General features: G+C 40.9%; 1 protein-coding gene across 1 annotated transcript; it reads left to right on the forward strand.

Moving 5' to 3' along the window:
- The first annotated feature begins 10,357 nt into the window (after positions 1-10,357).
- CALHM6 (calcium homeostasis modulator family member 6) lies at positions 10,358-12,790 on the forward strand. The gene is made up of 2 exons (XM_036024608.1): positions 10,358-11,418; positions 12,081-12,790. The coding sequence occupies exons 1-2, from the start codon at positions 10,881-10,883 to the stop codon at positions 12,500-12,502; spliced, it is 960 nt and encodes a 319-aa protein (XP_035880501.1). The 5' UTR covers positions 10,358-10,880; the 3' UTR covers positions 12,503-12,790.
- The last annotated feature ends 723 nt before the right edge of the window (positions 12,791-13,513 follow it).

The following is a 13,513-nucleotide window of genomic DNA, read 5'->3' on the forward strand; positions in this document are numbered from 1 at the left end:
GAATTGTTTTTTGGACAAGAATGGATCTATGTCATTTATTAGTTCTGAGGAGAATTTCTTTGAGTATTGTTCATATTATATCTGTTTTGGGGATAAAAAGAACTGGAGATAGGAAAACGTGATTATTTTGAAAGGTGACTTCACAGAACTTTTTCTAAAAGCTGAAATATAAGTTGCAATTACATATTAAAACATTGCTCTTGAGAAGGTGCCGTGAGAGCATGAGCTCACCCTTCTTCATTCCTTAATTAAAGAATAAAGTTTCTGCATTTTGAAAATAAATAAGTAAATAAATATATTGCTGTTACTGAATAGTGCCCTTGGGGAGCTTGCCCTTAGGTGACATAAGGAGATCATAAAAATCACTACTCCATCTGTCTTTTCCAATAGACTACACTACTTGATGGCAGAAAGTGTGTCTATTGCTCATTATGTATATGAGGTGGGGACCCAAAACCCCCAGAATTATCTTCTGGAGGGCAGGCCTCTTGCAGTACAGGCTTCCCCCGCTAGGTGAGTGTTCTAGAAACCCATCTGTATCAGTGTACCAGCTGGTATTGTTGTGAGAGGCTGCATTCTGCGATGTCACTGCAAGCGACTTGTTTTTTGTTTTGCTACGTGAAAAGAGTCCTTGAAGGGAAATGTTTTGCCAGTGTGGAAAAGGTGAAACAAAAAATGGCAGGAGTACTAAAAGGCATCAAAATCAATGAGTTCAAAAACTGTTTTGATCAGTGGAAAAAATGTCTTATTGGATGTTTTGCATCAAATGGAGAGTACTTTGAAGGTGACAGTTTAAATATGTAAGAATAAATAAGCAATTTTTAATAAATACATTCCAGGTTATTTTGGATCCCTCCTCATTCTTGCACAGTGCCTGGCACAAACATGGTATTCAGAAAATTGACATTTGGCAATAAATAAATAGAGCACAGGAGACTATGGTCCCCAAAAACCTTACACATAAAGCTCCAGCTCTTACAATGAGCTAACATCACTAACCTCCCACATAGCTGTGGACTTTGGCCCTGAGAGATGCTCCAGCTAGAGCTGTTTCAACATTGTCACCTCGGGGCTGTGGTAGCCCTAAAATTCAACCCCGATACAGGGTACAGCAGAGAGGCAGATATAAACAAGCTACACCTGCAGTTGCTGTATAGCCGTTACACACATGGTGGTCCCAAGAGGGATAGAAGGCCCAGATCTCAAAGCACAACTTAAAATAACACACCATTTGTGTGGGATGCTGTAAACCACAAGTCATCAACAGGTTGTTGCTAAGCTTCAGCAATCACCCATGAGAATGCCTTTTGAATTCACAACATTGTGCAAACCAGCAAGCATGCCTCACCAGCACAGCTGACTTCCTAGAGAAAAATGGGACAATGTGGTGTGGGTGCAGGGGGTGTGGGTGAGCAGAGTGGCTGGTAGGGCTGCTTATTCAGCTGGCTTTTGAGCCACACCTACACATGTGGAGAGTCACACCCTGGCACCTCAAAAGACACCAGACTTTCCGAAAAAAGACTCTGAAAGGGGAGTGTCACATATGTGTTACTGCATGTTTTTTACACTTCTAAATAGAGTTTCTGTGGTGTTTAGTGGATGTGTGAAGAGCATTATAGATGATGACAGGACCTTAGTGAATTCACTGCTGAAGAGAGGTCATTTTTAATAAAAAATTTAGGACACCGGAGAAAGAAATAAGTAATGACAGAGTATCTGATAATTCTCTAAGATAAATTTTGTTTTAAAAATTGGATATAAGGAAACCACATGCTAGGTTTATTATATAAAATGTGTTGAAGTTCATGAAAATATTGCTCAGTCCATATTTATACCATTATTATAATAAAGCATACTCAATAACAATGATAATAATAGCCATCTTATTGAGGCTTATGGATTTTAAGAACTTCGCGCACATCTGCACATGCTTCTGTAAGGAACAAAGTATCTATATCATCATCTTATAAACTAGGAAGCTAGGGTCAGAGAGGTTAAGAAACGTGACCAGAAACATACAGCCAGCAATTATTAAGGGCTTTTACATGACGCTCAAAATAAAACAATAGTTTAACATTTTTTCTTAATTACTTGGAATTTTCAACATGCTATTTTATTATAGTTTAAATTATTAATTTATGAGCCTAATTATATAGAAACTATGTCTCACTTTAATGTTCTACCTTTAATTTTAAGAAACTGAAAAGAGCAAGGAAATTTTTTTTTGTCAAAGTAGATTTCTAAAAATAAGATAGATTAAAGGACATACTCACGTTTTAGAAATTACTACAACTATTTGTCACAATGTAGAACCCTGCAGCATGGCTTACAGAGAGTATAAGTTATACCGTCAGTGCGAAGTCAGACTTCTGCTTTCTCTTTCTAGTCTCATGCTGCACTCAAATTTTGGTTCTTTCATTGTAGAAAATCTTCATAAACATAAAAAAATTATTTACTAATTTCTTTATATCCGTCTCTTAATTTAGTGCTGTTCTCTGGGCTTTGTCCTTAGTCACAAATGTTTGTTGTTTCTTGGGTAGTTGACATGAAGGAAGTTGTTGTAAAACTATAATGCTTTCAATTGGCCGGCTAATACTTTATATAAAATAAGCCTACTTTATCAAGATCTCCTAAAGAAGATAATTATAATGAGCAGGTGTGGAGAGTTATTGTGTCTTTCAGACAGTCACACTGTATTTAAACCTCAGCATCAGATGGAAGGAAAAAATGCATGTACAGTTTTGCTTTTTGCCTGTTTTGGCAGGTTTTAAAAATTCTTTGCTTTTCACTTTTGATGGAATTTTGTCACTTCTTGCTGGAGAGTACATATCTTTTGAGATCATGCCTGTCCTCGTCTGGATCGAGAACTGTATGTTACAGAATGTTAGAGTTGAAGAGGACAATGAAGATGAGCTAGCCCACCCCTCCCATTCTAGCTGAGGAAATGCCCTGCTTGGCATCTCTTCACTTGAGGGCAGGGGAGGGTATCGCCTAAATCAACATCACCTGCTTTGTTTGACTTTTAAATTTCTGGTTGGACCAATCCTAAGGTGAGGAATAAAAAAACACAAATGAAAATAAGTTTATGACACCATCAATCTGGCTGTTGGATTGTTCTTTAACAAAATATTTTCGATTAAGTTATAGACTTAAATCTTTGCATTATATTAACTTATCTTATTGAACAAAGATGGGTGATATTTTGTTTACCAAACATCTGATTCTTCCTTGTTTTCTGCTTAGATGAATGAGCAAGTCAAACATTAACAGCCAAAAGAGCACAATAGCCTATTATGGTGGTGCATTAGCGCCCTCTGGCACATTTCTGAGTCACTGCTATTTCAAAAAATCATGAAGAATAACTGAAACTAAAATGTTCTTCCAAATACTATGCTGGGTTCTTAGAGAGCCCAAAAATAAACCCAAGTCTCTATGGTCAATTAATATTTGACAAAGGAGGCAGCAACATAAAATGGAATAAAAATAGCCTCTTCAACAAATGGTGTTGGGAGAACTGGACAGCTACCTGCAAAAAAATGAAACTCAAGCACCAACTTACACCTTATACAAAAATAAGTTCAAGGTGGATAAAAGACTTAAATATAAAACGTGACACCATTAAAGTCCTAGAAGAGAACGTAGGTAGGAAAATCTCAGATATTTCACGCAGAAACTTTTTTACTGACATGTCTCCTAGAGCAAGGGACATAAAGGAAAGAATAAACAAATGGGACCTCATCAAAATTAAAAGCTTTTGCACAGCTAAAGAAAACAGTATCAAAATTAAAAGAGAACCAACTGTATGGGAAAACATATTTGCCAATGATACCTCAGGCAAGGGTTTAATCTCCAAAATATATAAAGAACTTACACAACTGCACTCTAAGAAGACAAGCAACCCAATTAAAAAATGGGCAAAGGACTTGAACAGACACTTCTCCAAGGAGGGCATACAGAAGATCCAAAGACCCATGAAACAATGTTCAATATTGCTAGCTATCAGAGAGACGCAAATTAAAACCACAATGAGATACCACTTCACGCCAATGAGAATAGCCATCATAAACAAAGCAACAAACAACAAGTGTTGGAGAGGTTGTAAAGAAAATGGGTCCCTAGTGTACTGTTGGTGGGACTGCAGACTGGTGCAACCACTATGGAAAGCAGTGTGGAACTTCCTCCGAAAACTAAAAATGGATCTGCCTTTGACCCTGCGATTCCACTGCTGGGACTCTCTCCTAAGAACACTAAAACACCAATCCAAAAGAACCTATGCATCCCAATGTTCATAGCAGCACAATTTACAATAGCTAGGTGCTGGAAGTAACCTAGATGCCTATCAGTAAATGAATGGATCAAAAAACTATGGTACATTTACACAATGGAATTCTATGCAGCAGAAAGAAAGAAGGAGCTCCTACCCTTTGCAACAGCATGGATGGAACTGGAAACCATTATGCTAAGCGAAACAAGCCAGGCAGTGAAAGACAAATACCATATGATCTCACTTTTAACAGGAACCTAAACAACAAAACAAAGAAACAAGCAAAATATAACCAAAGACACTGAAATAGAGGACAGGCTGACAGTGACCAGAGGGGAGAGAAGAGGGAATTTCAGGGGAGAATGGGAAGGGTTTACAGGAACAAACTTAAAGGACACATGGACAAAAACTAGGGGGAGGGTGGTAATGGGAGGGAAGTGGGGAGGGTTGAGTGGGTGGGCTGGAATGGGAGTAAAAGGGAGAAAACTGTATTTGAACAATGATTAAAATAAAATAAAAATTTAAAAAACAAATACTATGCTGGATTCTTTATATTATCTCATTTTAATTCTCTCAAAAAATCATATGACATCCTTTGAAACAGTTTTCTAAGGAGATAAGGCTAATAATATGCAATGTGGCGAGGGCTACTTCAGGTGTGAAAGGAGAGTTGTGGACAGGGAATGACTCACTTCACTGAGGAATGCAATGATGAATAAGAAGTCCTGGCTCTCTGGGAGTGCTCAGATTAGCAAGGTGAACAGGATTCTAAAAAGGAATGTTGCAATAGGCACGTTAAGAACTATTTCAGCATTATTATTTGTTTAATGGTGTGGAAGAAACTAAACTTAACCACTAACTCTGCCTGGAGGTTTTGAAGATGGCTTCAATGAAGAGATGACATAGAATAAAGTATTAAAGGAAGAGAGTAGTTTTCCAGGTGAAGAACAGAGAAATGTCATTCAAGGCAGCAATAGAATTCAGGGGGACCATGATATGTACGTTCAGGTACCGTTAAGGGGGTCAGTGTTGTTGGAAACTAGGGTTTGCAGGATGGAGTGGGGCTGAAATGGATGGAACAAGACTAGGAAGGGCTTCTATGCCAACTTAGGGAGGATGGAACTTGTCCTCTTGACAACTGGGAGCATTGGGGGTTTTCAAGTGGAAAATAATGCAATTAGATTTCTTTCTTTTCCTGCCTTATAAGTTGAGAAATATAACTGATAGAAAACTACTAAAACAAATATAGTGTACAAAGCATAATTATAGAGCAAACACTTCCATACCCCTCACCCTGGTATAGAAATATAACATTGTTTATACCTCCTCTCTGCCCAAATCATAGTCCCATTCAAGTCCCACTGTCTTTGTATTCTTCATCACTGTTTGGTTTTCCTTTATAGTTTTATTGCTTATGACCATGTGTGTATCCTCAGAAAATAAAGTTTAGTTTTGACTATTTCTCAACATTTTATAAATAGAGTCATACTGAATGTGTTCTTTATGTTTGATTTCTATTACTCAACATTGTTTTTAAGACTCATCCTTGTTATTGCTTGTTGCCATAGCAGTGTTTATTTATTTTCATTCCTGTACGATTCTATTTTTTTAATATTTCACAGTTTATCTTCTCTGCTGCTGTTGAAGATTTGTTCTTTGATTTAAAAAAAAATCAGTTCTTGCCTAATACAAATGATATCATTATGAGCTTTCATACTCTGTATCCTGTTCATCTGAGGTTAACAGTTTGTAGAACATATTCAGCTCCTTTTTTTCAGGAAGTTAACCGTGATGGGATTGTGTGGCATGAACTACAGTGGTATGAAGTACTACGGGTCTGGTCCACTTTCAGTGAGGGTGGAGAGAGAGGTCCCCTCTGAAGGAAAGTCCGGAGACAGAATGGAGCTCACCGGAAGTGGAGTGTCACCCTCGGGTGATCCTGAGTTTTCTTCTGTGAAAGACCAATATCCTTAAATGACTTAGAAACTCTGTTGGAGAAGTAAGTTGTTAGGGAAAATGAGTTCTATTTTGGGTTTGAGGTGACTGCTGGACACACAAGTGGGAAGGAATATCTCTAAGCAATCGGAAATGCCTATCTAGAACTTAAGAAAGGGAGGAGCTAGACATGAAGATTTGGAAGTGGTAACATGCAGTTGGTTGTCAAAGCCATGGGAAAGGAGAATAATGATAATTGACAATACTTTTTGAGCATTTGTTATGCGCTAGGCACTATTCTAAAAATGTTACATATATCCACTGAATCTTCATAACAACCTAATGAGGCAGGTAATACTATTTGCATGTTATACATGAGAGAATTGAGGCACAGAAAAGTCAATTAGCTTTCCCAAGGTCACACAGCTAGTCATTGGTGATGCCAAGAGGAGATTATTTGAGAAGTGTATGTGGAAAGGATTGAATTTTAATGAGTATTAATACTGATGATAAGGAGGAGGAAGAGGAGCCTGGGAGGAAGACTTAGATGAATAGTTATTGAGTTAGGAGGAGAGCCAGCAAGTGTCATTGATAGCCTAATTTAAATGGACTTAATCAGGGAAGTACTGCAGGTGCCTGGCACTTCTGTAGGAAGTTAAATGCCAAAATAGAGTCATAGGTAGTCAAGCTCTGAGACTTGGTGTTAACCAAACCTCTTCAGGCTTGGTTCATTGCTTCCAAGGAAGAAAGTGAAAACTCCTAAGGTATCCAATAAAATATAGAAAATAATTATTTGCCTTTGGTTTCAGTTTATAGCTAAAGTAAAAAAAAAAATCCCTTCCTTAGGTAACTCCATTGTTGTTACGTGTAGGGATGGGAAGATGGTGGGAAAATGGGAATGGTAGTGGGGAAGATGAGCATCGTGTACCAGAGAACTCTGCTGAGTAGACAAGCTGAGCTGGGCCGAAAGGTGGGAAGGAGTGTGTCAGGGGAGAGTCCCTGGTCCGCCAAGGCCTGCAGGCCCCCCACCCCCAAATGTGGCCTGGTGACTCTGATGAAAGTGGGTGTCCAGGTGACCCTTCAGCTGTGCCTGAAACCTGCCCCATGGCCCTAGCTTCTCCCTGGTGTTGTCTTGTTTCTCTCTGGATAGACTTAACTACTGTTTTCACAAGGTTGGCACTTGAAATGTCATTGGTAAAATGGCACTCCTGTGCCAAGGAAAAGTCTGCTCTTTCTTTCTGTTTAAACTTCCATAGGAAAAACTTTTATCAACATTCAGAAGTCTAAAAATAATAATAAATTCCATATTTTTAAATACATTACTTAACCTAAACAATATATCTACAAATTATAACATGCAGAATGGTATTCTTTAAGATTAAGAGTGTCACACTTTTTACATTGTTAAGTTTGGCATCCAAAGTTGTGTCTTGTACATGGTAGATATTTGTAGATATCAACCTTGATCTGATTGGACTCTTGTAGGTGAGTCTTGGGGACAGGATTGACACTTTGCTAGAATCTAGCAGTTGTATTCCAAGGAGGGCCAGCGCATTCCAAGCATTAGCCAGTATTCTCATGAGGGTCACAGAGAGTAATGCTTGAACTAACTCCCTTGAAGATGATTGCAAAGAACAATGTGAATGTGTATTTTCTTTCAAGAGTTTATCTTGCTATTCTGAGAAATTTTTCGTGGTTTCTGGAACCAGTGGTAATAGTAGTGTTCAGAAACAAAGTGGTACAGCTTAAAAAAACAAAAAACAAAAAACAAAAAAAACAAGTAAAACCAATAACCATCGGTTTTCCATTGTGCTTAACGTGAGAATCGCTCATTTCTTAAAAGATAAAGTAAGTTGGTGTTGAATTGTGAATTTTTAAAAGTGTAAAGGTCTTTCAAATATTCTTTAACCTAGCCTCAGAAAAAAATCTTGAATCCTCTATGCACCCTTACTTTTATTTTTTCTATTTCCACTAAGAATTAAGCATCTGAGTGATATTTTCTCAGAACAGACCTGGGTATAAAAGGCTCGGTAATTTTCAACAGACCCAGAACTAGAACCACTCACTGCCCCAGAGATGACAGGGGTGGATGCCAGGGTGTTAGACTCAACTGCAGGTGTTGGGAGAAAATTCAGGCTGGCAGGCAGAACCCAGACTTTCATGGCTCTGGAAACTTGTAACAAGGACAGAATGACCATCAGTATCTGCAGGATACACAATGGGGAAGCACACTGGTGGCAACACCACAATGTGGTGTTTGGAGACATGAGCTGACAGAATAATAGGCGAGGATGCAGCTCAGTCTGTAATGAGTTCCAGGGGCAGGAGTTCCTGGTCTATAAAGACTTTGAATCCAACGTCAACCTGCAGCTCTGCCCTCACAATGAGCCATCTTTCTTCTCATCCTCCGTATTCCCATCACTGTGGCTTTCTGTCCTGCCACAGAATGCCAAGCTCCTTGGCACCCTGGAGCCTTAGTCATTCAGATTTCTGCCCAAATGTCCTCTCCTCATAGAAGCTCTCTAGCTCATGATTCTATTCTAATAATTTGCATAACCTTTGAGGATGTTCCCCTCACTATCAATGAAAGCTGTTTATCCATTTGTCTTCTTCTTGTTATATCCAGTAATCCCAGTCACATGAGGGTCAAGGACTCATGGACATGGAAAATGGTGTGGTGATTACAGGGGGGAGGGGGAAGGGGACTAAACGGTAATAGAAAACACACAATAAAGATTAAATCAAAAAATAAAAATAAAAAATACTGTTTTAAAAAATAATCTCGCCCTGGCTGGCATAGCTCAGTGGATTGAGCTCAGACTGCGAACCAAAGCATCACAGGTTCAATTCCCAGTCAGGGCACGTGCCTGGGTTGCAGGCCTCAGCCCCCAGCAACCTCACATTGATGTCTCTCTCTCTCTCTCCCTCTCTCTCTCTCTCTCTCTCTCTCTCTCTCCCCCTCCCTCCCTTCCCTCTCTAAAAGTAAATGAAATCTTTTTTTTTTAAAAGATTTTATTTATTTATTTTTAGAGAGGGAAGGGAGGGAGAGAGAGAGAGAGAGAGAGGGAGAGGGAGAGAAACATCAATGTGCGGTTGCTGGGGGTTATGGCCTGCAACCCAGGCATGTACCCTGGCTGGGAATCGAACCTGGGACACTTTGGTTCCCAGCCCGCGCTCAATCCACTGAGCTACGCCAGCCAGGGCTATGAAATCTTTTTAAAAATCTCGAAGTGCAATGTAAGGGGCAATCTCTTACATTGAGTATTCATTTAATTTTATTTTATTGATTTTAGACATAGAGGAAAGGAGGAGAGAGAGAGAGAGAGAGAGGGAGGGAGAGAAACATAGATTGGTTGTCTCCCATACACACCCCGGCCGTGGCTCAAACCTGTAACCTAGGTATGTGTCCTTACCAGGGATTTACCCTGCAACCTTTTGGTATACAGGACAATGCTCCAACCAACCGAGCCACAGGGCCAGGGTAAGTATTCATTTAATAGGCACACCCTATATGTAAAGGTCCTTTACATATGCTACTCTATTTACTTAGCAATCTTGCAAAGTGAGCTCTATTATCTTGCTCATACAAACCGCAATGCTAAGTCTCAGAGATGCTAACTTATTACACACACACCCTGCACCTAACTTAAAAGGCCCTGTCCTTGCCAGTGCACCTCACCTCTGTCTGGAGCCACCTGTGTTGTGTAGGCTCGGTTTCACAGACATGCTTACGGTTGGTGTCAGAGGACTGATGTTTGAAAAAAACTAACAGGGGAAGAAACAACATGTTAAATGTAGCTGCAGTTTGAAATGTTTGGGTTTAAGCAGTATTTTTGAACAACCATGTGCCCCTTCACCCCCACTGATCAACCTGTTAGTCACTGAGTGAAAATTTGACACTCCTCCGGGGACCAAAAGGGTAAGGGTGTACCTGGAGAAAAAAGGGAAGACGTTAATAAATAATATGTTCTGTCTAATGTCCTTTATGACCTGTGGGAAATCGGGCAGAGGAGAGAACAGTCAAGGTGAATGAGGCTGGGAGTCTGTCCAGAAGCAAGACAGGAAGGGGACAGACATGAGGAAGGCACCAGACTTGAGCAGGGCTTTGTTCTGAAGTAGCTTGTGAAAGAGAAACCAGAAATCTGCCTTTGAATAATGTTTCCTGTAAATGATCATGGGTTTTCTTGTAGCTGTTTGGTCTTACTAAATTGCAGTAAGCGTGCAATAGAGGAAAATCTGTTCTTTTTTTTTCAAGCAGTTTCCCCATGTAAGAGGCATTTTTTGCTCTGGGCAGCTGCATCAGGGCAGGAAAGGTAAGGAGCATCTCCTGGTTCATTGTCAGCTGGGTGGAAACAAAGGTCACCATGGACCAGGGTCTACCCCCAGTCGGAGTCCATGAATTGGGGCAGAAAGGTCACAAGTGAAGTAGCATTCTGAAAAGTGATGTATTGGGTAGGGCAATGGTGTGCATGCCTAAATCGCTTTCTCAGCCAGGAAGGTCTGGGTTGGTTGAGATAAGAAAACGCAAGTTCACAAGGCCAGAGAAGCCCCCTAACCTCTTTTGAAGTTGATTCTTAGCAGAGTGGAAAACTCTAGACCGCAGCCCAAAAGTGTCCGAGGAGCAGGGCAGCCAAGAGGTAGAAGCATCCTGGCCTATCTGTTGTGCCAAAGGAGAGAGCTAATGGAGAAGCTTAAGACGATAGTGGACCTGCACTTGAAGCACTACGGCGTACTGGGTTACGGTCTGGTGACTGCGCTGACTGCGGGGCTGGAGCGCATCTTCTCCTCCGTGGTGTTCCAGTGCCCCTGCAGTGCTACCTGGAACCTGGCCTACGGGCTGGTGTTCCTGCTGGTACCCGCTCTGGCGCTCTTCTTCCTGGGCTACCTGCTCAGCGCTCGCACTTGGCGCCTGCTAACCGGATGCTGCGCGCCGGGCGCCTGCACCTGCTGCTGTGACAAGGGGCTACGCGGGGTCCTGGTGTTTGCGCAGCTCAGCGGGACGGCTGCCGTTGCGCCCCTCACCTGGGTAGCCGTGGCGCTGCTCGGGGGTGACTTCTATGAGTGCGCCGCCAGTGGGACCCAGGTCTTGGTGCGGCGCCTGTGCTCTGGCCACGGGGACCCCAACTGTACCACCTTGCTGCCTCTGGTGCCCTGCGGGGATAAACAGGCGGAGAACCTGATGGACTTCAAGAAGAATCTCAAGGCACAGTCGCAGGTAGGCGCTGGCGCCGGGCGCTGTGGGGAGCAGCGGAGCGGGAGGGCTTCTGCGCGCCAACCGAGTGAAGTAGAGATCGGTGCCCTTTCCCCAGACGTACGACATGTAAGACGAACTAGAACGTCTTCTTGCTTCTAGCGAGTTAACAGGCCAACGTTTAAATAAACGGATGAAAAGGAGGAAAGGCGATAGGTCCTTCACTTCCTACCTTAGTCTCCTGCGTCTTCAGAGCGAATCCACTGAGTCTAGATCAGGTTGTTTGCCTGACCAAAAAACGACAGAACTGGTGCAGTGAAATGGGTCTGCCTGGCTCCTAAGCCATCACCCCACACTGCTTCTTGGAATATAAAGCTCAGAGGTTCTTGAAAATGAATGCTTGCTTCATTGCATTTGCCGCTATTCCATGTGGAGTTCTCGGGGCATGACATACGCGTACTGGCATCTCCCTGGGCTCTGTGACTTGGAATGTGACTGACTGACACAGCGAGCAGTTGTACTGAGGGTTTCCAGAGGTCACGGCCAATCTTTCCTCTAAGAGAGCATGACTTAAAACTGCTGCTTGTACATCATCATGACTGCTGAGTAGTTCCAACTTCAACTGACGACTTTAAAATTACTTGTAAAAAAAGTGACTAAATTACTATTTTGCTGTGTTTTCCTAGATAGCGGGCTGGATCCTGATAGCAGCAGTTATCATCGGCCTTGTGATTTTTGTGTCTATCACGCGATGCCGATCTCCAGTTAGTATTCTGCAGCTGAAATTTTGGAAAATCTATTTGGCGCAGGAGCGGAAGATTTTCGAAAATCAGGCCACAGAGCATGCAACCAAATTGGCAGAAAATAATGTAAAATGTTTCTTTGAGTGCTCACGTCAAAAGGGGGAATACAAAACCCCAAGCATGAAAGACTGGAAGCAGATTTCAGCACTATACACCTTCAGTCCAGAAGAACTGCACTATAGCACAGTGCACAAGTTTGTTAACAGAGAAGAAAACGCTGACGGAAATGAAAGTTCTGAAGGAAAAACAATGGTTTCTGCTCTTCACTTTGTAGATTCATTTGCTTTAAACACCACTCTTGATTTATAACTTTATGAATGAATAGGGGAAAAGGGTTCTTTAAAATTATTGCTTCTTGAAAAAAATAAACATTAATATTGTTTATGCTGGGTTTTTTGTCTTCAAATTACAGACACATGGAATTTTTAGATCTGAAATAGAAATTCAGAATTTTACCTATGTTATATTATTAAAAAGGGAAATGAAGTTAAATGATTCATTGAAATTAACAAACTTAAACTGGAGAGACACTTTTATATCCTTCATCTAGGATCACTTTTATTGAATGATATTGCTGCTTCCAAATAAAAGAATTTACTTACTAGCAAAAACAATGAAAGAACAATTGTACTTCAGGTTTTCTTTTAGGTTATCTGATGCTAATTTCAAGTTCACTTTCTTGCAGGCAAGACCTTGTTAGGAACTTCAAAATACTGGCATTGTATGTCTCTAATATGGTTTTTAAATGAAAATACAAAAATTTATCCTGAAAAGGAAAGTAACATCCTTTATATACAAAATTTGAAAAACTAGTTTAGGATAATTGCAGATAATAATTGCCTTTATTTGTAGCATCAGAAGGAAAAATTTAAAGCTGTTTATTGTGGTAAATTTCAAATAGGCACAGAAGTAGAGAAGATAGTATTATGAACCTCCATATAGTCATTACACAGCTTCAACAAAATGGGGAAGTCTGATAAAACCCAACACAAACTGTGATTTGATTTCGATTAGAGGAGGAATGGGTTTGGAGGAATCTGTGAGACACACAGATCTGTAGGAGAAAGGCATTTCAGTTTGCAGGGACAGTATGTGTGGAGGCCGAGGTGACACAGATCTTAGCAGAGTTGGAAGCCTTAAAGGTAACTGGGGAAAATGAGCAAGGGACTGATCATAGAGCCCCTTGAGGCCATCCAAAGGGTTTTTGGGAATATTGATATATTTTTCTTGTAGAAAAAAAGAATGGCAGAGGGAAGAGAGAGAGCCAAGGTGGGAATGGAGAGTCTAGTCAGGAGGCCTCTGCAGTGGGAACAGGTGGGA

Source organism: Phyllostomus discolor, chromosome 4 (genome assembly GCF_004126475.2).
Source record: "Phyllostomus discolor isolate MPI-MPIP mPhyDis1 chromosome 4, mPhyDis1.pri.v3, whole genome shotgun sequence".
NCBI classification, from domain to species: domain Eukaryota; kingdom Metazoa; phylum Chordata; class Mammalia; order Chiroptera; family Phyllostomidae; genus Phyllostomus; species Phyllostomus discolor.